The 20,852-nt window shown below is 37.3% G+C and overlaps 1 protein-coding gene across 1 annotated transcript in view; it reads left to right on the forward strand.

Annotated features, from left to right (window-relative positions):
* LOC122560312 (death-inducer obliterator 1-like) overlaps positions 1–20,852 on the forward strand; it is a 104,815-nt gene that overhangs the window by 22,638 nt on the left and 61,325 nt on the right. Inside the window, 2 exon segments of the mRNA XM_043710893.2 lie at positions 4,238–4,460; positions 20,185–20,656. Coding sequence (XP_043566828.2) covers positions 4,238–4,460; positions 20,185–20,656 — 695 coding nt within the window.

Here is a 20,852-nt window from a genome sequence, read left to right on the forward strand (position 1 = left end):
GTATGTATATGTTCTTTCTGCCGGCAAAGAACAGGGCCCAGTGCATTAATATATTTTCTAGCATGCTGTGCTGAAAAAACATCTGAAAATCTTAAATTGATTGTCAAACTAATTACTCTTACTCAGGATCATTCAACATGTCCAATTGTAGAATCGCATCTCGAGTTGGACACTTGCAAGGTTTGCCAGGTTCGCTGCCTGGATATCGTTAGTACCTTGTTTCAAACAGCTGAAGGAATTTACTGTATGATATCTACCAGATAGATACATGGCATTGTACCAGCATTGAAATTCATGTCATGCATTACACATTAGTGTGATCGGCAGACCATCTTCTTAGCTTGCGAGCAGCATCTAGTTAGTGACAAATTGTTGTACCCTGGTAAAAACTTGAGCACTTTTCAGTATCAAAATTACAGCCTGAGGACCCTTCATAAGTGTACCTGTTACATGGTGATACCTGTAAATGTTCTGATCAGGATAGCCTTTATCCCATAGGTTGGCTCAGCACTACTTTCAGCATTATCCTCCCATAGTGAGCAAATGGCTTGGGCCCAGTTTAAGGTTGTTGACAATTTTAATTTACAAAGCATGGTCTGGAACACTTGTGATGTGTAGACTGATCAGATAAGGTAGTCCTGCGGTCAACAGTGTTAAAGAACATCCTGTCTGATTCTCACCTTGAACATCTAGCTGAGTCATTTTTGACTGGAACGTGCAGCTGTGGATTCAAACATAGCAAGTGTATCATCTACATCGCAGGAATATGCAGAGTATATGAGATTATTTGACACTTCATTGAGTTCTCATGGATTCCTGCAAAGGTGTTTGTGAGAGCTTGGCCTTACTGGGGATCTGCTGGCAACATGTATCTATTTGGGCGTACATGATGTCCAAACTGAGCACAAATACTCCCTACTGAATTTATAAATTCAATGAATACGGATTCTCTCAATGGTGATAAGCAACACAATTGGCATGCACGGGACCTTCCCTAAGCTGTACAGCCACATCGTTCAAAGGGAACGTTGGTGGTGAGTCTACGTATACCATGATGTGTGCTGCACTGCAGACATCTATGGCCAACTTGAATGGTACATTGATGAATAAGCTAGTGATTTCAAATGAGCACATGAACACTCCATTGCTATCAATACACAAGTTTTGTGTGAATCCTTCACTGTACGAGGAAAACGTGCTCCAAACTGATTGTAGCAATTCACCCAACCATTTGGTCATTTCTTGTTTTGCAGATTGGTTCATAGCTGCACTAGGGTGTAAAAGAGCATCTTCTCCACCCTCAAGTTTCCCAACCTTTTTCCTGATGAAGGGCTTTGACCCAAAACGTCGATTTTCCTGCTCCTCTGACGCTGCCTGACCTGCTGTGCTTTTCCAGCAACACACACTCAACTCTAATCTCCAGCATCTGTAGTCCTCTCCTTGTAAAAGAACATTACTATTGTGTGCCTTGAGCCTTCCATCCATATGTGGATGCAGTGAGCTGTGAGGATGAACCCGATCATTTATATTATTCAGCAGCTAGTTGCTGTTAAACAATTCTAGGAAATGGTGTTTTTTTTTGTTTAGCTTCCTTTTGAGTAAGGTTGCCCAGTCATGCTGAGTGGCAAATAGTGAATACAACTCATCAGCAATGACACCAAGTTTAGGATTGTCAGTTGAGCTTGCAGACTAGCTTTTATTAGAAGATATACAAAGGGTCTTGTTTGTTGCAATGAGAAAAAGTGTGTGTACACTGCGCCTGTACGGGTGATAGTCATTCACTGCCTATTTCTCAGTGCAATGAAGGACCAATAAGGGATACATGCATGGTATAAACAAGCCTGGCATCAACTGATGTATTCTCCTTGGCAATGACTTTACTAATCAGAGTCCACTTTCCAAACAGCGTGCTCCTCTCAAATTGTTTAAATTTAAGGGAAAACTAAGATTTTTGTTTTTGTGAATTTCCCTGATCAGTACAAGATGAAAATCTCCAACAGAAGATTTGTTTTTCAGCATTTCTATAGTGCTGTGACCTAGGAAGTCAGCATTCAACTAAATAAGCTATATTTACCATGTCATAAATATTACAAAAGCACTTGCGGTTTTAAGTGGGGTAGCCATTAAGAACTTAAAAATGACTAAGTGCATAATATATACTAAAACAAACTTCAGTTTTATATCAGTTTTGTTTTAGAATTTGGATAGTAAGAGTTCAAATAATGTGGAAAATATATTCAAAGTTCAAATAATGCAGCTATGCAAGTGTATGAAAGTAACTTGCCAATAAATTAAGTTTTTTTAAGTTCTAATATTCTAATTTAACTTAGCTTTTTCCCCCTCTTTGATTTGTTTTTCGTGCTGTATAAGGGAATACACTTTGCATAATCTTACCTTTCATACATTTTCAATTTTCTTATGGCAATTCTTACAATTATGCCACTGAGGAAAACAAATACCAAATTCCTGTTAGTACCTGATCTTAGGAATTTCAGTAAATCTGAAAATATTGGACATGATAAATTTACTTCCATGTGCTCCTGTGGAGAATATCCCTTAAATATTGAAGGCTTTATGGTATAAAGAGGAAAGAATGAACAATTACCACCAAAGTCTGTAGTCAACAACTCCAGCTAAAATTTATTTCCATACAAGCAAGCTGTTTCTTGCTGCGTTCTATCTTAATTATGCAATGGATGGAAAATTGCTGGCGTCTGCTACTAAAATCAGTTGGTTCATTCACTAGTCCCATAGTCTGAAAGTTCACCTTCATATAATGCAAATAGTGGTTTTGTAATAAAAACGCACTGTGCTGAGAAAGCCTAGTCCATCCATAGTCAAACATTTTTGGGTGTTGACAAAGAACAAAGTTACAAGTTAAACTAGAAATCCTAGAAGTATGTATACAGTCGATCAACAGCGAGGATGTAGCTGATGCCATTTCAAATGTAACCTGTATGATGGACATTTCAGATTTGGTTTGTTCAAGAAAATGTTTAAAATTGAGATGATCAGAGCTGAAGGGTCAGTTGACTTTCAACATGTTTCCTTGGCTGTTGGATGATATAAGACTTTCTGTGAAATGATGCAGAACTGTACAAAGGACAAAACAATCTCATCAATAGAGGTTGAGGAGACCAGTGGAAGAGTTTCTTTATTAATTCACACATGGAGTTTGGACATTGGTGGCTGAACCAACATTTGTTGCCCTTGAAGAGATGGTCGTCAGCTGTCGTCTTAAGCCACTGTATCTCTGTGCTGTTCATAGTACCACAAGCTAACTCCATGCATAATGCAAAAATAAACAATTGAGGATAGAGAAAGGACCTTTAAGCAAAGCAAATTTGAAAATAATTTTCAACAAGGTTGAAGGTTCACTTGGTTAATGCTGGGAATGCAGATATTTTCTTATGAGGATATGTCAAGTAAGCTGGGCTTGTTAACATTGGAATTTAGGGAATGGGGTGAGATTTTATTGAAACATGTAAAGTTCTTTGAGGGCTTGACAGGATAGATGCAGAGAGGTTGTTTTCCCTTATGGGAGAGTCAGGACCAGAGGGCATAACCTCAGAGTAAGGTGCCACCTATTTAAGACAGGTGAGGAAGATTTTTCTGAGGGTAGTGAAATGGAATTCTTTACCTCCAGCTGTTGAGTTCTGAGTCATTAAGTATATTCAAAGCTGGGGTAGGGTTTTAATCAATAAGGGAATCCAGGGTTGTAGGAAAAAGACATGAAAATAGAGTTGAGAGTTCTCAGATTAGCTATGATCTTGTTGAACAATAGAGCATACTTAACAGGCTGACTGGTCTACTTCTGCTCCAGCATCTTATGGTCGATGTGTCTTTTATAGACTTATTGGTTGTAAAATGAGAAAAACATAGATCAACACCAGAGGCTTGAGTTTTCTGCCTGAACATTGAATAGGTCTTTAAAACTGAAATGAAGTTTCTTTTTTGTCCCATGGTGTAGACTAGTTGTTGGACATACAGGTGAGAGAGTGATACTAAACACTAAATTTGCAATCTTGATGTTGCACTTCTCGGATATTTCCAGAGTTTGGACTGTGTACTCCTGTTAAAAATTATCATGACATTAAAGTACTTGGAAACAATGAGAAAGAAAAAGATTTAATGATTGATATTTAATTAAGAGGGCGAGAAGAGTCATAAAATGAATAATAGCGTGACAAGAATTTGTGCTGTGACTTATTTTCTGTCTTAAAATATTTTGTTACAGGCAAGTTCGAAACCTCTAACATTGGGTCCAATCAAAGCTGAAGAATTAAATACGAAAGAATTTCCGAATAAAAAGTTGGTGGTATTGGTCCATAAGAGCCCCGTGCCGCCACAAAAAGAAACTGTGTCAAGCAATATTGCAGGGACTTGGACGATTGATCATAATTACAACGCTGTAAAACCTGAAAAGACTCTGATGTCCACTTCAGTTTTTTACAGATCGTGTATGTATCATCCAGTAATTTTCAACATTTGGTTTATTTTCCATTATTTCATTTCCCCCAACAAAAACAAACTGTCCAATTAGAACACAAGCAAAGTAATATGGATGCAGGAAATCTAAAATGATAGAAAATGTTGGAAATATTTGGTGAATGAAGCATCATCTGTGGAAAGAAACAAAGTTAACATTTCAAATATGTGCCCTTTTGTTACAACTGATCGATTATGATGTAAAGTTATTGACCTGAAACATTAATTCTGTTTCTGCCACCACACACAGTACCTGATCTGTTTAACATTTCCAGCATTTTCTGTTATTATTTCAATCTAACATGACTTAGTTGTTTCTATAGCTTTGAAGAATTGACAAATTTGGGTGATCTGAATGCATTCCTTATTTCTTATTATGGGCTTGTGCCTTCATTTTATATTGATCTGTTCTTTCCATAACTTGAGCATTGCTCCTCTTCACCAACTGAAACTGCAAAATGTGCTAATACCTCATTAAAAGACATGAAAATGATGGGTTAGGAGTAGGCTGTTTGAGCTTACTCTGCCATTTGGAAAGATCATTACTGATCTGACTACTCCAACTTCCCACATCCCCTCAGTTGCCTGTTACCCATTTGCCTTAAAGGTATTCAAAGACTCTGTGTCCACTGCATTTTGATGGAAGTGTGCCAAAGAATCGTAGCCCTCTGAGGAAAACCGTCTCTTCAGCTGTCTTAATGTGTGACCCTATTTTTTTAAAAACAATACCCTGTAGTTCTAGATTCACACATTGGGAACCACATGAAGAAGCATCCTTTCATTATACTCCTTGTAAGGTTCCCTGTAAGATCTTGTACATTTCAAAAATCTCTTGACTCTTGTAAGCTCCAGATATAAGCCTAGCTTGTCCAGTCTTCCTTCAGAAGACAACCTGACAATTCCAAGTTAGTTTCATAAATCTTCTCTGAGCTGTCTCTGATGAATTACATTCTTCCTTTAAAAAGGAGACTAGTACTATTCACAGTCTGCCTGATTTGGTCTCACCATTACCATGTGTAATTGAAGAATAAACTCTACTTTTATATTCAATTCTCCTCGCAACCACTGATACAGTACAACAGGAAGTAGGAAATCAGCCAACTGATCCCTATCAAAGTGCCATTCCTAGCAGATGGCAGGAGTTATATGAAGACAACATTGTTTAATCCCATCTGATTTATTTTTTTAACCTCATTTTAAAGGAGTAATGTATCTATAATTAGTATCTTCTGAGAAATCTTAGAAATCAGAGTAGTGTTTCAAATATGTAAATTTCGTGGAGAATTTTATTCTGTTTCTTTGGTGTTTTGGTTAACCAACATATTAGATAAACACAAAATGCAGTCTGATACTTAGCCTTCAGGAACCTTTGGACCAGGCCAGACAGTTTTGCACTAAGAGTTCTAGTGTATTGAAATACATTTTAAGTTTTAAAAACTTGACAAAGTGATTGCAGCAGTACTTTCAGTAGTTTTTCTTTAATAGTCATATGTTCATCGAATAGCAATAATAATTGTTGAATGCAGAGAATGAACAGAAGCTGAGCTGAGCACAACTTCTCATCGCCCAAGCAAGTCATTTGCACAGTTTTTTCAGAATGATGCAAGGGAATAGACATAGTTAACAACTGGCTTCAGATTTATCATAAGATGAAATTGCCAACCAGCAGGTTAGTATGAAGGTTGGTGCATGGTCAATGCAAATTACATCAAGTGGAAATTAATTTTTAGGTGGTAGTGAAATGATTTATTAATTTTTTAAATATAGAAACGAAAATGTTGTTACACATTTAATGTAGGGAGGATAAATATTCACCTAAAGAGCATTATAAGTCCACTGACAACTGAAGTTGATCTGGCTACTAGAGACAGCTCTGGCTACTGAAGAGGATTTCTGGTTGCCAAGGCACCGCTGCACCATGCCCTAAAGAAATTTATTGGTCTGGCCTTTGTGGGATTGATGGAACAAATTTTCATGGTAATTGGGACAAACAAGATATGTAAACATACACGCAGCAATTCTAACTGCAAACTCCCCTGACCCACCAAAGATGGTCTTCTCTCTATGGTTGGTATGAGGGGTCCAGTTTGTGTAACATACAGCATGATGAGGCCGTGGGTTATAACTAAGTGTAGAAATTTATAATAGGATAAAGTGTGCACAGATGTATTATTTCAATTGCACGTGTGCATGTTTAGTTTTTGTATGTATATTTAAATGTTATTTAGTATTAGTAACATAATAGTTTGGGTTTGGCGCCTGAAAATCAATAGGATGATATAATGCAACATCAGAAAGGGTTAAAGAAATTTTTTATTTCATTCTTCTGTTGTAATGGTTAGCTATCTGTTATTGGAAAAAACTGCAGTAGTCATACGCTGTGCTGCACACAAATGGATGTTGTTCATCTTTTAAAAAAAGAAGCAGCAATCCTGCTCTTGTCAACAGTTCGTACTGATCTTCACAAAGCTGCAGAAGAATGAGCACAGCCTGTCTTCAGAAGCCTAAGGCTGAATTTCGTTATAACAATTTTATTGCGTAATGCGTTTTGACCTTGAGTCGTCAGACACAGGTAAGGTATATATGGTATCCATGTTCAGTTCAATTAACTAATTAAGAGTCATAGTCATACAACACAGAAATAGACCGTTATGTCCAATCAGTCCATGCTGAACGTAATCCCAAAGTAAACTAGGTCCACCTGCCTGCTCCTGGCCCATATCCCCCCAAACCTTTTCTCTTCATGAACTTATCCAAATATCTTTTAAATGTTGTAATTGTGCCCATATCCACCACTTCCTCAAGAAATTCATTGTCTTTTTTAAATCTCTTCCCCCTCACTTTAAAAATGTGTCTGCTTGTCTCGAAATCCTCAATCCTAGGGAAAAGACACCTACCAGTAAACCTGTCTACAAGAGGTGGTGGAAATGTCATTACATTTATGCATCCACTGCAGTGTCGTGGAAACTTTGGATGTCTGTCACAGGAAGCTGAACACTTGTATATTGATTTTAACTTTATCAGAAAAATAGATGATATTACAGTACTCATGTTAGCAACTAAGTAATTTTATTTAATACACTCACTAAAAACCTCAAAATGATTGGTGAGAGCACTCTAAAGTGTAACATGCACCTGGGAATCTTTTCATGTGATTCCTAATTGCCATTTGACAATTCAGAGCCCAAGGATGGTTCCTAACAGAATTCCCTCTTTTTTTTCTTATCACGCAGCCAACTTATTTAAAAACACAATCCCTTGAAATTGTTATGCACATGTGGTTGAGCATATTAGGGTCTTTTCCCAAGGGTGGGAAGTTCAAAACTAGGGGGCATATTTTTAAGGTGTGAGGAGAAAGTTTTATGATGGTCATGAGGGGCAATTTGTTTATACAATACGGTTAATGTGTGGAATGCCGGAAGAAGTGGTGGATGTAGGCACAGTTACAACATTTAAAAGACATTTGGATAAACACATGTATACGAAAGGTTTGGAGGGATATGGGCCAAATGCATGCAAGTGGGACTGTTTAGTTTGGGAACATGGTGGATGTGGGCTAGTTGGACAGAAGAGCCTATTTCCATGCCCTATGACTGTGACTTAGCTAGCACACCTTTAGACCGTGGGAGGAAACTAGAGCGCCCAAAGGAAACCCAGGGAGAAAGTGCAAACTCCCCATAGATCATCAACTGAAGCTGGAATCGATCCCAGGTGCTATGAGGCAGCAATGCTAACCATTATGCCACCCTAACCTCTACAAAAATGTCTCGAACCTGTATGTTTCTAGTGAGCTTTACACATTAGTGAAGGCTATGTCTTTGAGGTTTGTGGGATTAGCTGCAGGACAGTGGGATAAGTTCTACACAGCATGACAGCCAATTGAAGAGCAACGTTGGGCATCTCTTGAAGAGCAGTGAATGTCCTAGGTGGTCCAGAGATCGGAAGACAACAACAGGAGCACTTGGGGTAAGCAGTCTGTCGCGGTTGGGAATAAAACTGAGAATTACTCACATACTTAAAGTTAGCAGAATTTATGTATTTAACTCTATGAATATCATAATTTGATCTGTTAAAATTGCTGTTAAACTGAGGAGAGTGTGAGTGAAAAGTGGGACTGGAGGTGGAATAGCTGCTAGCAGTAGTTAAGCAAAAGAATGGTGTCATAAATTATGAATTGAAAGGCTCAGGAATCCATATCAGAGTGTCAAAAAATCAATGATTATATTAGCATTATAAATTGCATATTATACTCAGTTGAACAATAGTAAAGGAAGTTAATTTTCAAATGAAGTGTTGTAGAGAAAAACAGTTTCAAATTTTCTGGAGACTAGGAGAATTTTAGAGATTGGATTAGCAAATTTCCTTTGCAGTATATCACTGGTATCAACATCTGTAACGTTATTTAATTGTGTAACTCCATAGCATTTTGATTTTTGTAAATTAACTAGATTGCAAGTTTTCTGTGCCCTACTGGAATTCAAAGCAGTTGCATTCTCCCAGAGGAAGAACAAAACAATGATGCAGGATTTCTCAACTCCACTTCTACGTTATTTGGATCACTTGGCCAAAAATTATTTTCAAATACATTTGTATTTCCTACTAACTACATGCAGTCAAAATTTTGGATTTGGTTTCATATGGTGACATAGTCAGCTATTAAAAGTTATAACTACTTTTTACCCTGCTTTCATTCCATTTGAACCTTTTTTGGTATGTGTATTTAGGACTGAATAAAATGTAATGAACCAAATAGACCTAAAGTTTTTGAACCTATTTATTTGAGATTAAAATTTTGTTTTTAAGCGAGTGGATAAACATAATCAAATTGAAGTATTTTTTACAGAATTCAAACATGAAGACTGTTCTTTTTAACCATTTCCACATAATTAATTTCTCACTGTTCCTCTCTGAAACTTGTACATGTGCTGAGGAAAAACGTATAAAAATTTAGAATTTTAAAATGCTTTCTGTTAATCCTCGGTAAATATTTCTAGGAAATAATAACCAATTGTACAGTTCTGTAATCAATCCAGAAAGTAATTTGACAGACATAAGTTAGAACTGAATATGTTTATGGCTTAGATCGTTCAGCCCAATGTGTTTAGGTCTCCTCTTGGCTAAATCCAAGTGAAGATAGTTTTATTTGCACCTTCCAGTCTTGTTGTTACCTTTTCATATTGTGCTTCTCCAATTCTGGCTTCAATTTTAATCATTCAATTATTGGTAACTGCACTTATGACTGTAAACTAGATTGCTTCCACAACCCCTTCACATTTGTCTCTCTCTTCCTTTAACTTGCTGCTCGATGTCTACATTTTTGAAGGCTTTTGTTGTTTGCCCTGTTATCTCCTGAAGTGATTCACAGTCAAATTGTTTGATACCGATCCCAAGTGCCTTGGGATGCTTTACAATGCTAACAATCCAATGTAAATGCAAGTTGTTGATTCAGATATTTATCTTCTATTCCAATTGTATCTGCCTCAACCATTCTGGTGAAACATTCTACCTTCCACCAATTTTCCTCACCATATCTGATTTCACTTTCTTGGTGGCAGTGGATGTCCTCTCATCACTAATTTTTCTTGGTGAAACTAGTCTTTCCACAGTAAACCTTTCCAAAGCCATAATCTGAAGGAAACTAGATTAAACCACCTGTAGCGGTATCACTGTATTTTTTTTCTCTCTTATTTCAAGTCTGTCTATAACTTCTCAACCCTTGTATAATTCTGGTGAACCAATATAGAATGAACTCTGACTTCAATGTATTTTCTAAAATTGAGCAACCAAATGATGACCTCAATATTCTTCGTTTTTGTCTAACTATTGATTTAGAACAAATTTATCATAAGCCCTCGATAATATGTTGTGGAACTGTAAACAAACCAAAAGGCTGTTAACATTTTAATGCTTTATCTACCTGAACGCAGATGTGTCTAAGCACCTGCTTGCTCTTCTGCATCATTCCTTTGTGTTTATATTTCCATTTCTTGTCTTCTCAAATTTCACTGCTGGTAGTGAGAGTTTGATAGTGTATTGATTTATGTTACTGAATTTGTAATCTTGAGGCCTGGAGTAATAATTCTGAGAACATTCCTATCTTTCCATGGCTGATGAAGGACTTCACTCTGGTTTACAAAATTCTAAAAATTTGAGTCAATAAATGCAAGTATAAGGTGTGGAATTACCATAAAGGCATAACAGGCACATAGAATCGATTTAAGAAATTAAAATAGCCATCCTATTCTTGGTTCCAGTTGCACACCAAAATGATTGCTTTTTAATTGCCCTCTGAAGTGGCCTTACAAGTTACTCAGGTATAACAACCTGTGCATGATTTTGTTCTAAATTCACAGTTCTGAAAATTGAATTGTTTCTGTCACCTTTCAACCAATTCTATTAAAACTATTTGCCCCTGAAGTCTTGTGACCCACATGCTATTGGTGAAGTTCTCTTTGTTATTAGCAAATTACAGTGATCAATTTGGAAACTGTAGAGATCAAAATTTGAACTTATGGGAGTCTATTTATAAAAGCCAATTAAACTTCATGTAAACGTATACTGTCGCATTGCAGAAAACTGCTCAAACTATCAAGGTATGTCTTTTAAAGGGGGAGGCAGTGGAGTTGTGATAATGTCACCGCACTAGTAATCTAAAACTCCAGGTTAATGTTCTGGGGATATGTGTTTGAATCTGGCCACGACAGATGATGAGAATTCCAATAAAATTGTAATAGAATTTGAATTGCAATAAAAATGGCAACCATGTAAGCACTGTTGATTTCTGTTAAAAACTCCTCTAATTCATTTAAGAAAGGAAATTTGTCCTTCTTGCCTGGCCGACACATAATTCTTAACTGTTTCGGATGGGCAATAATTGCAGGCTGAACCACCAATGTCCACATCCTGTTACTAAAATTAAGAATATTTTTAAAAAGTGGAACAACTGCATGGAAAGAGTTGAAGTGAAAGAGCACTTTGTTAAACCTTGTTAAATGTCCCATCCCTAATACGTTGATCATTGAGTTAGAATTACCGTAACATAAAACTTTGTCCAACATTCAGAAAGTTTCATTTTTGTAATATATTTAACAGAAAGAGTAGCATATTGAAATTCATTAAGTACTGACCAGGTAAATCATCTTATTGAGAGGGATAACCAAAAGCTTGATTGAAAAGAGGGATTTTTACCTTGGGGGAATTACAACTCGAGACTGAGCGCTTTACATTTAAAGTACTGTGAGAGTGCACTGTACTGAATTAGGACATACACAGATAATTTGCTTCCTGGTTTTGGCCGGTATTCTTCATATGGGCTCAACACCTTCCTCAGCACACTTGAAATTGGAGTTAATCACTTGGGGATTGTACCATGAAATCATGGGTATTAATATTGGAAGATCAAGTTCTGTCACAAAACTTTAAACCTAATCTATTTATTCAAGATTGCCCAGCAGTATCTATTTGATTTTTTAATAGCATATCTGCAATATATTGCAATCAGCTACTGCTTAAAAATAAACATTAATTTATTTAACTTTTTTTTGAGCACTGCAAGTACAGCATAACAAACGTATTTTGTCCACCATGCAGAATATTTCATTGCATCTCCATGAATCGTAAGTGGTATCTTTCATAACAGCTTTTGTTTTATTAAGAAGGATTCATTCCTGAGTATTCATTAAAACAAGTCAACACACCATCTGAAAACGCGATTTAAATTGGAATTAAAGCAGACTTGATGGGGGATAAAACACTTCCATTTGAGTTGTGGGTTACTTATAACAGGAGAGTAACCATCGATCTGCCTGTTTGCACAACAGTGTATTTATGTTGTCTTAAATATTTCTAAGACTGAAATACACACGAATGGAAGGAGTTTGATATCTTGCTGATAGTATTTGTATCTGTATTGGAGAATTAAATGAATTTCAAATTTACAAGTAGTTTCTGGAAAACCTTTGGAAATGAGAAGGTATGCAGGAGGCCTCCTGAATGTGTACCGATAGGTTAAGGTTTAATAAAATTATTGAAGATTTTCTGATAAAAAGACCTCTCTCTTTTGAGAGGATGGTGCATTATTTGCCTTCTATGTTGCCAAACATCTTGCGCTGCTTTAGTGAGCGATTCTGTTTTCAACATAATAGCACTGTCCATAATAAAATGGGTGTAATCTAACTTCGTGGTTCCTCTGTTGGGCTGGGCTGCTCTTATTAGCATTTATTGGCAAAAATTAGTTTTTTAAATTGATTTGTGAGACTTGAACGTCATTGGCTGGCCAGAATTGATAACCTCTCCCTATTTGCTGCTGTGAGCTGCCTTCTTGAATCACTGCAGTCCACTTGCTGTGGGTTGACCCACAATGCTGGTTAGGAGGGGATTCCAGGATTTTGACCCAACAGTTGTTAAAGAACAGTGGTATATTTCCACGTCAGGGTGTTCAGTGGCTTGCAGGTGATGGTGTTCCCAAAGACCTACTGCCCTTGTCCTTCTAGGTGGGAGTAGGGATTTTTGGTGAATTTCTGCAATGCATCTTGTAGATAGCACACACTGCTCCTACTGAGCACTGGTGGTGGAGGGATTGAATTTTTGTAGATGTGCCATTCAATGGGAGCTTTGGCCTGGATGATGTCAAGCTGCTTGAGTGTTGCTGGTGCTGCACCCATCCAGGCAAGTGGGGAGTATTCCATCACACTCCTGACTTAATCTTTGTAGATGGTGGATAGACTTTGGGGTGTAGGGAGGTCAGTTACTTGTCGCAGTATCCCTAGTCTCTGACCTGCTCTTGTAGCCACTGTTTTTGTAGTGAGTCCAGTTGAATTTTTGGTCTATGGTAACCCCAAGGATATTGATAGTGGTGGATTCAGTGATGATAATGCAGTTGAATGTCATGGGGAGGTGGTTAGAGTGTCTCTTATGGTAGGAAACAGTGAGGACTGCAGATGCTGGAGATCAGAGTCGAAGGATTCCTGATGAAGGGCTGTTGCCCACATTGTCGATTCTCCTGCTGGTCGGATATTGCCTGACCTGCTATGCTTTTCCAGCACCCCACTCTCTATTCTGTCTCTTATTGGTGATAATCATTGTCTAGCGTTTGTGTGGTGCAAATGTTACTTGCAACTTGTCGGCCCAGACCTGGATATTGTCCAGATCATGTTACATTTGAGCACGGACTGCTTCAGTATCTGAGTCATCGCAAATGGTGCTGAACACTCGCAATCATCAGCGGATATCCCCACTTCTGACATTATGACAGAAGGAATGTCGTTGATGAAGCAGCTGAAGATTGTTGGGCTTAGGCTACTACCCTGAGATGTCCTGGAGCTGAGATGACTGACCCTCCATCTTCCTTTGTGCCAGGTATGACTCTAACCAGTGGAGTGTTTGCCCCCAATACCCATTGATACCAGTTTTGCCAGGGCTCCCTGATGCCATACTCACTTAAAGGCGGCCTTGACGTCAAGGGCTGTTACACTCACCTCACCTCTGGAATTCAGCTGTCTTGTCTATGTTTGAACCAAGGCTGTACTGAAATCAGGAGCTGAGTGACCCTGGTGAAACTTACACTGGGCGTCACTGAGCAGGTTCTTGCTGAATATTTGATGTTTGTCACTTCAGCATTCAATCCTTGTCTCTTCAATCTCAAACTTTTTAAAAAGTAATGCCTTGGTATCAAATCTTTTAATAGCATACAAATAGTCTGATTGTGTTAGAAAACGTAAACCACTAGAAAGTTAACATTAGATTTGTGCTGAGAGCTAGATTGGGATAAACCAAATTGTTTGCTAGCATTTAGACTTTGAAATTAGAGAACTTCACTCTTGTCTGTCAGTTAGGATTGAATTCAAACCTAAGTCCTAGGATGGCAAACTCTACTAACTTGTACCACTTCAATTTTTGAAGTGTCATAGTCTGCCTGAAATGTCCTGAGTGGTGGAAGTCTGAATTAATTTTTTTTGTCATGAATGGTAGCCTAACATGATTTACTTGCAGGTTCAATTATTTGTGATAACTCTGATCATCTATTGTTTTGTTTCCTTGCTATTTACAATTGGTATGCTCGGGACTGCAGGTAGCACTCTCGTCTTTGAACCCCACAGCATAGACAGAAGCACATAATCTAGGTTGAAATCTCATTGCAGTACTGAGTGTCATGCTTTCAGAATCCATCTTTTGGGTGAGATATTAAAGTAAAGGCCCCTTTAGTCTTCTCCATTGGATCTCTAATGTGTTTTGAAGAGGAGGAGAGAAATTGTCCTGATCTCCTATCATCATAATTAAAATATGATCTGGCCACTATTTCAGTGAAACATAATAAGGGGCTACAGCAGCAAATGTACTTCATTGAAAGTGATCAGCTTGGGATATTCTGAAGTCGTGAAAGGCATTGCATAAATGGAACTTCTTTTACTGACTTAAACTCATAGAGATGTACAGTGCAGAAACAGTCCCTTCAGTTCAACTTGTCCATGCTGACCAGATATCCCAAATTAATCCAGTCCCCTTTGCCAGCACTTGGCCCCTATCCCTCAACCCATCCTATTCATATAACCATCCAGGTGCCTTTTAAATGTTATAATTGTATTAGCCTCTACTACCACCTCCGGCAGCTCATTCCATACATGCACTACCCTTTGTGTGAAAGAGTTGCCCCTTGGGTTCCTTTTAAATCTTTCCCCTCTCACCCTAAAACCTATGTCCTGTAGTTCCGGACTCCTCCAATCCAGGGAAAATGCCTTGTCTATTTACTCTATCCATGTTCCTCATGATTTTATAAACCTCTGTAAGGTCATCCCTCAGCCTCTGAGACTGTAGGGAAAATATCTCCAGCCTGTTCAGCCTCTCCTTATAGCTTAAATCCTCCAATCCTGACAACATTCCTGCACATCTTTACTGAACCCTTTCAAGTTTAACTACATCCTTCCTATAGGAGGAAGACCAGAATTGTGCACAATATTCCAAAAGTGGCCTAGCCAATGTCCTATACAGCTGCAACATGATTTCACTTCCATACAAAAATTGAAATGCGTTCAAATAATAATTTAGATTCAAGGAGATTTTTGAGATAAATCAACTGATTTACATCCAATCAGAATATCATCATGTATTATCTTGATCTGTCACACCAGTGATTTGTAATGAAAGTAAAATGTTTATGAAGCACAACTGTATACAAGCGAACAAAATGCAATGCCATATTTTTACAGTTTCTTTTAAGAGTTATTACACATGACACATAGTTCAGTTGACTTGTTAATTCTACATCCGAGGGCTATGAAAAATAATATCCATGAAATTGGTCATGTCAGCAAGTCACTTTTTATTGGCTAGTGTTTGGATGTCATTTATATCAAAGTAAATAAATACCATCTCACTTCATGCACATGTAAAAATACAAAACAAATATTCCTATGTCTTTACACTAATTTAGTTTCTCCTAACTTTCTAGCGCTGTTGCCATTCTGAAGTTGTTTTTGAATTTGATGCAAGAATTACTCAGGGAAGGAACTTTGCATTTTTAATCCTTGGTTGAGTATTACATGTTCCAACTTATGCTGGGCACACCCATGGAAGGCATTCCCAAGAATGTTCCTTCACACCTCTATATTTAAGATACCTGCTGATGTTCAACTGAACAACGTTGTTACTTTGACCAGCAAATGAAGAAAATTGTATCAAAGGAACTGAAGTCTGTAAATGAAGACAGGAACACAAGAAAAGTCACAGTCATGTTCAAGAAGAAAGATGGTCATAAATTGGGCAAAGAAGAGAAACTACATTCACCATTATGCTACTTTACTTTCAAGGCTTAGTAGTATCAGATTATGAAATAGAGACCAAAGACCTTACATTTGTTAACGTGCAGACAACAGGCTTGTATTCACAACTCAATTGGAAATAGAACAAAATTCATATAATATAGAAGGTATACTGAATTTTATATCTGCAAACATCTAAGTGATTATCAGTGCTCAATCTTTTCTGCTAACTCAGCCCTTGCATATCTTAGTGTATATTTCCTTTTTAGATTGGGGAAGTGGTTTATATTGCAGCATTTAATGATTGATGCAAAATTAGCTGATTGGATGGAGGCCAGGGTTTGCTCTTCAGGGAAAACATTGCAAACAAATTGACAAATATAAATTGTTGGAAACACACAGCTGGTCTAGTTTCACTTGGAGAGAGAGACCGTTAACATTTCAGGTCAATGACCTTTCATCCAAATTAGAATAGCATTTATTCTGAACTTGTGTTTCCTTAATGTAGAAATTTTGGCTCTTTCACTCTACACAATAATTTCATTTACATTGGATATTTCACTCAAGTTCAATATACTTTTGAGTTGATGTTTAGTTAAGTGCAATTCTGAAGCAGCAAAACCCAAGAACAGCAATGGGATAAACCATCAGCTACGTGTTTTTTTGTTGATAATGGGTGAAAGAACAACAGTGTATCCAGGGCATTGGGTGAATTCTGCACCTCTTCAAAATGGGTAGTGAAATCTTAAGATCTACCTGAGCAGTCGGAACAGGCAATCTTGGCTTGCCATTTGAAACATGGTGGCATCTCCATTACTGCATCAGTCTTTATGCAAAGAGAAAAGAAAAATAATTTAGGTGCTTGAGATATTCTAAAAGGTTGCTAAAATGAGACTTATATTGTGGCTTTTTCATCTGCAACTCATCAGAACTGAAACCCAAGAAAATCAACATTAGAAAAGCAACATTTTATACAGCTTGGGAAGCAGGTGCTGATTGGTCAGGCTGTGATCGCATGGAGATGCAGTAGGAACTGCTAACTGCCTTAATTAACTGACTAAATTCAACCCAGTCAGATGGATCCTAATTGGTTAGGGACTGGGGTGCAGCAGGGACTGGAAATCTCCATATCGCTTCAACGCTAGAGAACATTCAATGGTGTGGACATATGCTTTTTACCTACAAAGAACATGACAGTATTTGAAAAAAAATGTAGGTTTCAGCGCACATGTGAACCATGCTGATTGGTGTAATTCTTAGCCCACTCTAGATTATTTAATAAAGGTCCAAGAATCAAATGCAAAAAAATTAAAAAATAAATGTATTATGCAGGACACTTGATCATGTAGCAGATGTGTATTTTAAGGATCACTAACAATACTAAATAAAGTAATCTGCATTTTGTTGAGAGGTGGGTGTTGGCAATCAGGAAATCTATCTTCGGCTCTTGATCGGCTGATGGTCTGCATGCATCCACATGAATGGGCAGGCAGGACATGGGTACAACATTTTAAATAAAAGTTCCATCCTGCTACAAAACAATGCTTTCACTCTGATGTCCTATTGTATTTACCTACATTGTATCTGTGCCTTGATATGGGACTTATAAAAACTCCTGACTCTTGTGGACACTACAGTTGAGGATTATAGTTGCATGACAGTTTGAAAACCCCAAAATGTGGAGCTAACATTATTGACCGAAAGCAATAATTCATAGGCAAATGGCACTAAATAAGTCTGTCTTCATTTCCTTATGCCAATTATTGGTATTTCAATCCCTACCCTGACAACAATTCTCAAGAACCCTGCATGTATAATTAAGTTCCATCTATTAGAGTAATTTCTATTATATAAAGTTTTGTTTATCAATAGATTGAACCATTATAGAGAAATTTTGATCAGTCTGGAGGTTCAGTTAGTATTATTAATTCCAGTCCTCAGTTTGACCAATTTTCTAGTAAAATGTAGTTGAATTTCATTTCAACCTGCCCAAAAGGTCATCTTTTGACACGCACTGAAGTTGTATTAGATTCACTTATGAGGACAGTTAAAGACCTTTGAAATCTATTTATATTAATTTAAAATCTTCAGGCAGCTGTGTTGACTATAAGAGGAGGGAATACTGGTGATGTGTTCTTGCTCTGCAGAATTGTTTAAAACTTTATTGCATGTTTATTTTCAGGAGGCGAAACTGTAAATATTAGAATCAACTGTAATGGGAAAAGTACTGTACTTAGCTGTTGTAGTTGTGGGATTCGCTTCAGCTACAATTGACATTACAATTGTTCCTGAACTGAAATTTACAATGACATTACAGTACTCAACAACTACACTCAGGTTTGACATTCTTAGTTCATTGAGTACTGAGCAGTGCAAGTTGATTTAAGAAACGTAATGACTTCACAGTCATTGCTCAAGCTTGTGTTGATATGTTTTTCACACCCTCTGGGTGTCACTGAATGCTTTGCAGCTGCTGAATTAGTTATGAAATATAGGCAATATATTTCAACAGGCTGGAGCAAAAGCAAATTTTACACAGGTCCTGCAATTTTGTCTAGATAGTGTCATAAGTGTCTCTTACATCCAACTGAAAGTGTAGTCAGGGCCTCCGTTAAAAGAAAATGCCCCTCTCAATGTAGTACATCCATGGTGATGAACTGAAATGTCAGCTTGTGTGTGGATGTCTTTAAAAATTAAGCCTTTTTATTCCGAGAGATGCGACGATGGGATTCAGCCTGACTGGTTAGAAAAAGCATGAGTTGTCACTACACTTTACAGTGCAACAAATCCCTGAATTTAAAATTGGAAACAATATTAATGAACAGTTAGTTCAGTACGTAATACATGGCTTGAAGTGGGTGGTGGAGACAATGAAGGATGGATGAACACAGCATTGGGTGAAATAATATTTGCACCAAGCCTTGAGTTTTTAATTAAAGTAAAAATTAAATGCAGTTGAGCTGATCTTAATTAAAAAGCAAATTAAGCACCTCCTTTACAAGTAAAAGGTTTATCGACCAAGTGCTTTGTTTAATTTTGTTTATGTAGGAATTGAGGATTTTGGTGAACAATCTGGTAAACAAATCAGATTGTAATTTGAAAATTTGTACAGCAGGACTTATTAGTTTTAAGTGATTAGTCTTATATTCTTCCATGTATTAAGTTTGAGCAGTTTTGAAGACTGGTATTTTGATAATTAGTGAATAATTGCAAATTTTAGTCAATTGTTCCTGAACTGAAATTTACAACGATTCGAGATTTTTGTTGCTTTGAGCATTATTGTACAATGATACAGATAGATTAGATCGTCTAAGTATATCTGTTTTTGTGCTGTTGAAATGTGTTACGAACTTTTAGAAATTACAATGTGCGAATATTCCAGTTGGAAAAATTAGCACACTGTTGCACTATATTGCAGAAAGTACTAGCAGTACTTCTGAAACTGACTGTGTTTCTTTTCTACACTCTTGGAAAATGTATTACAACTTTTTTTTTTCCCCCCTCCAGTGATAGGTATAGGTGGTAAAATTCAAAGCCAGTTTTGAGATGCTTTGATTTGGTCTGCTAGGCTTTATGCCAGCGAGTTACATGCAATGGGACCCACTCAGGTTCTGTGGTAACTTGATGAAATCTACTTTTGAATGTAAATTCTAATTAGTTACAAGATTAGACTGAACAAATCAAATTTGTATTTGTACAGTGCATGCCTTAGTTCCTAATTTATAAATCATTTTCCCAACGAATCAGTACATCTGCAGCTTTTGATTCCCAGACTTTAGTATTCTAATCAATAATGTATATGTTCGTGAATCTTTTGTCCACTAGTGGAATTGAAGCATGTTTTTATCACAGCATTTCCTATAGTTTTGCATCCAGACAGTGATGTCAGTAATTTAATAGCATCTACTGCATTATTTTCACTGGAAATGTTTATTTTCAGTGACTCCAAAGGACAAGGCAGCTGACTCCAAGCAGACTGATTCTGAATCTCTCAATGAACAACCTCCTACAACTTTGCAATCTGCTTCCTCAAAGCTATCAGCTACAGCAACAAAGCAACCTGCTGGTTCAGTGGAACAGCGTGTTGTACCTAAACGATCTACTCCACAAACTGTATCTAAACAACAAACTGCATCTAAACATCAAACCTCATCAAAACATTCAATTTCAACTAAACAACAGACTTCAACCAAACAAAGCAGCACTGGGTCAGAATACCGAATACCATCCAAGCATTCTTCTTCTGCAGCCAAATACACTGTGCATTCATCTGAGCAACCTCCAGCTAGAAAATCAGCTGATAAACTACCAGTTCAACCTTCAGCTCCGGCTACAAAAAACACCAGCCAACTGTCTAACCCTCAGATTCGACATAACATCCGTCGGTCACTTAAGGAGATCCTCTGTAAAAGGTGAGGCACAGTTGATGTAAACTTTTTTGTGCAAAGGTGCTGATAGGGAAAAAAACAGATGAAATGTGTTGAATGTAGACGTGTGATTATATTAATGAAGCCAAAGCCATCTAAAAATTGCTCTGCTTTTCAATATATAAAAGATACATTTGGAAGATGCAATTTTGATAGGTTCATCTTTTTCACAACAAAACGA

Source organism: Chiloscyllium plagiosum, unplaced genomic scaffold, assembly GCF_037043375.1.
Source record: "Chiloscyllium plagiosum isolate Xiang-an unplaced genomic scaffold, Cpla_swu_hap1 HiC_scaffold_15, whole genome shotgun sequence".
NCBI classification, from domain to species: Eukaryota; Metazoa; Chordata; class Chondrichthyes; order Orectolobiformes; family Hemiscylliidae; genus Chiloscyllium; species Chiloscyllium plagiosum.